Source organism: Alligator sinensis, unplaced genomic scaffold (assembly GCF_000455745.1).
Source record: "Alligator sinensis unplaced genomic scaffold, ASM45574v1 scaffold97_1, whole genome shotgun sequence".
In the NCBI taxonomy this organism is placed as follows: domain Eukaryota; kingdom Metazoa; phylum Chordata; order Crocodylia; family Alligatoridae; genus Alligator; species Alligator sinensis.
The window spans coordinates 3,316,765-3,320,958 of NW_005841921.1; the positions used below are offsets into that span (position 1 = coordinate 3,316,765).

The 4,194-nt window shown below is 36.6% G+C and overlaps 1 protein-coding gene across 1 annotated transcript in view; it reads right to left on the bottom strand.

Moving 5' to 3' along the window:
- Positions 1 to 526: 526 nt before the first annotated feature.
- LPCAT2 (lysophosphatidylcholine acyltransferase 2) overlaps positions 527 to 4,194 on the bottom strand; it is a gene marked incomplete at its 5' end in the record, with an annotated part of 54,871 nt that continues 51,203 nt past the window's right edge. The window contains 2 exon segments of the mRNA XM_006019088.3: positions 527 to 2,225; positions 2,971 to 3,112. Coding sequence (XP_006019150.1) covers positions 1,978 to 2,225; positions 2,971 to 3,112 — 390 coding nt within the window.

Sequence of the window (4,194 nt, forward strand, 5' to 3'; positions counted from 1 at the left end):
GCTTTGACTGGTCTTAGTTGTTCTGGGGTGAGGGAAAGCACTTTCCTAAAGTTCAGCTTGCACATGTATGTTAAGGCTGTGAATCAAAATCATAATTCATATATAGACTCCTTTTTACCATCCATGAATTGCCCTTGTTTACTGCCCATGGACAAATGGGCATCTCAAAGACTCTGAAGTGGTAACTGAAAAATCCCTTTTCATCTGTGCCATATTTTTTTTTCTTCTGAGACAGTTGGCAGGAAAAAAAAATATATGCCACTACCTGGGAAAGAAGTGACCATATCTATCTCTCTAGCCTTACAGTAAGTAAAAGCACTAAGAATGTCAGTTTCAACTTACACCATCCCATATCATGCTAAAACATTTGAATGGATGACTTCCTGGAAATGCCCAGTAGACCAGTTTAAACAGGACACGCTGACTACTTTCTCCACTGGTAATATAGCATATCATAGATTGTTATAGAGATGTAAGGCTGGAAGGGACCTCAAGAGATCGTCTACAAATAGCATTCTTTAAAAAATATATTTATTTAAAGGATACATAACATATGGCAAATTACAGTATTCTAGAAATACACAGGGAAAATTAAACATATTAATGCACCATAAATAGGACATTGCAATCAGTTGTCCAAAAGTCAGAAGCCACTACTGCTCCTGAACATTTAATTAGCAGGGCATGTCTTTTGTTGATATTTGCACTACACATTCCAGACTTTGCAGATTATATTCCTAAACCTCTTCATCTCCTAGCAGGTATTTTCCTACCATTTCCCCCTTGGAATCAGAGTAGTTATGCAAGTAACTCTTTCAAAGGTTTAGGATTCAGAATATAAACCTATTACAGATTTATGATAGTAAAGATACAGAGGCAAAAAAGCTGGTTCTTAAAATCACATATGCAGAATAAGGGTCTGAGGCAAAGCATTCTGAAATCAACTGAACTCTGTCCCTTGACTTCAGTGGGCCTGACCCAAATGCCAAACGAGCGCAGTAAGTAATGGCATAGTAATGCAAGTGCCATTCCTAAAAACGTATTTTACAGTGGGGTTCTAACTATGGGAACTATGGCTTGACAATGCAGATAATGTTTATCTGGCAAGATAAAGCTTGCCAGAAGGGTAGTTGTGATCCTCTATTGAGAGAATTTTCACTCAAATATTCATCGAAGTCTAGTGTCCATTAGAAATAAAAGTTTTCTTATTTACCTGGTATTTTTTCACATGGAATTTGACTCGTTATTTAAAAAGGACTGTTTTTTTCACTTTCCCATTCAAATAATTATCTGCTAACTTTAAACCCTAATTAAATTTTCATAGTTACAAATACAGTATATTATATCTTTAGTAGACTTTGTTGATTCCAATCTGTGAATCACCATATATTATAAAGTTATTTGAACTTTGACAGCAGGTTAAGGAAGGTCCTAGAACAGCAGATAAGCAATAGTATCTTTGGCACCAATTTGTCTTGGATTTTTATATTTGATATTATTTTGAAACTTCAGTAATGGGCTTTCGTATAAGCGAACAGAGACTGGCATTTTTACTGAAATGTTCTATTGTTTACAGTTTTTCAGGTACTTCCACTAATGGATTCCTCATCTTTGGAAAAGGTCACTTTTCCTCCTCAGTAGTCAGTAAGCTAGCCTAATAATATCTGCTACCTTTTGAAGGCTTTACCTGGAACACAGCAAGCATCATTTTTAGTCCTGAGATACTGATACCAGGGATCAAGTGGCTACAGTATTTATTTCACTTTGATCTGGTATTATTATAAAATATACCTAGGTGGGAATCTTTTTACCCACAAAACTGTGTCAGAACACAACATATTAAAAAACCCCCATAAACTGACATTAAGGTAACACCAAAAAACAATTATAAACAAAATCCAAAATGCTCAACAGAAAAAAAAAATCTTAAAAATCACTTTTTTCAATGTAAGTGCAAAGTTATCAGCATGTTTATACTCAGTCATCTTTTTTGTCCGAGGTGCTCAAGTTGTCACTTTCATAGCCTTCCGGACAGATTTGGTTTCTTGCAATTGGGGCTGTTTCTGACACTGGGGTTTTACTCTTTGCAACTGGTGTATGTTTTGATTCTGAGGACTGATAGCTATCTTCCTCTGATGCATCTAACTGGCACCTCTGTAGTTCTAGGTATGTAGTAAATAATTTGGCATATTCTGGATGCTTGAGTGCGAAGTCTTTAAATTCATCTGAAAATAGAGACAGACACTGTAAAACATACTGTTTGGCAGGAATAATGCAAAAGACAGTATTTTATCACTGACAATGGCCAATGACAAGATGCTTCAGAAGAATGTGCAACATTGTCCAGAACAGATGATGCTGGAATTGCTACTTATATTACTACAGTCATTAATACTTAATGTAAATAATAAGACCTGCATCTGTAATGACCACAAACTGAACCTCCAAAAGGGGAATTCACCTGGTGTGAAACTAGTTTCTTACCAGATATTTAGCAGATAGTTTAGGATTTCCTACTATGGCAAATAGAAAGACCAGAAACTGCACTACTTTAAAAAACAAAAGTGCAAAACCTGCTGTATCAAACAGTTTCCCATAAAACCCACAATTAAAGTAGAACAGAAGTGGAAGGGGAAGAGAAAAATAAGTAAATATAGCTGTGATTGCTCAAGGTTAGGACAGAAGAAGTTAGTCCTTTGGCTGCTTTTGGTGGTGATCTTTCTATAAGAAGCTGCGCTGTTATATTGATGCAGATGGTATAGAAACCAATGACAGTGAGAGTGCATGTTCTCTTAATGAGAAATATATTAATACATCTCTTTGGTCCATGCTTCAACATATATATTCCTGCTTTTAACAATGTAAGAGTGGCCTATAATCCTCAAAAAATCAGAAATCAATACATTTTAGAGTAGCAATCTTAAAGCTCTGTGTTGACAGCAAGTGTATTAGTTTTATGTAAATACTTACTATAGGAGAGTTTTCTAGTTTCATCTGCATCTATTTCTTTGAAGAGTTTAGATACATCAAGGTCAGGCACTCCCAGAGATGATCGGAGAATACAAGCAAACTCATCTTCTGTTATAATGCCATCATCATCCATGTCAAAAAGCTGAAGACAGTGGGGAGAGAGAAGGAGAAAACAGATTTATAGAAACACCATTGTGGTAGTGTCCCTATGTGGAAGTACAGTACTTTCAAATAAAATCAGCCTTTGAGAACCTATAAGATGGTTCTTGCCATTCAAGAATGGCACAGTGACTGTCATGGTGATTTGACAAGACTAGAGTCCTACTACCTGTAAACAGGAAGGCAGGCAGGAAGAGTTAAAAGTTTGGAGGCCTGAAGTTCTGTGAAGGGTAGCAGTATATATCAGAACATTTGGGATCTATTCAAGAATATCTGGAGATGGATGGAATCAGTACGGCCTGCATATAGGGTGGTAAGACCAAGCCTGAAACCATACATGCATAGGGGAGTTCATTAATCAGTAAATTGTAAAGGTGCATGGCACCACACAAGATTTATCATGAGGAAAACAGGTAGAAAGATGCAACCAAAACTGGGTCCAATAAATGTAAAGACTAAATATAATTAATCAGCAATTAGTGATATGCTATGAAGTATGCCTGATGTAAGCACTTCTAGTGTGTATGTGTGTAAGTAGAATTAAAATATACTTTAGATTTGTGTTTAACCCTGCAGTATCCCTGCTGTTGGCCAGTCTGATCACCTGACTGACAGTATGAATAAAGGCTATATTGAATTTATACTCGTTGAATAGCTGCTGCACACTTATTTGAATAGTGTTGCAGTAGGACCTAACAGGTCCCTGGGTGGTGCTGTTTTCCATCAGTTTCTGTCACAAATAATGAATCCCATTTTTCCTGTAGGATAAGATGAGACAGTTCCATGAAAATACTGGATTTTCAAAAGGATGCATGGTGGACAAATGCCTAGACTGGATTTAAGCCTGCTCTACTGGAGAATGCATTCAGCAACCTTTAATGGAAAATACCACTGAATTAGCTTCTTCAAAAACAGGGCCTAGACTTTTATGTTTCTTGTCAAAAAGAGCTACATTGAAAATGGAAGTTACATTCTATAAACGTGTTCCATGTCTCGCACCAAAATATAATCCCAGGAGCACTAGTCTTGTCACTTCTTCCAAGTGAAATGCCTTTATGAGACCTG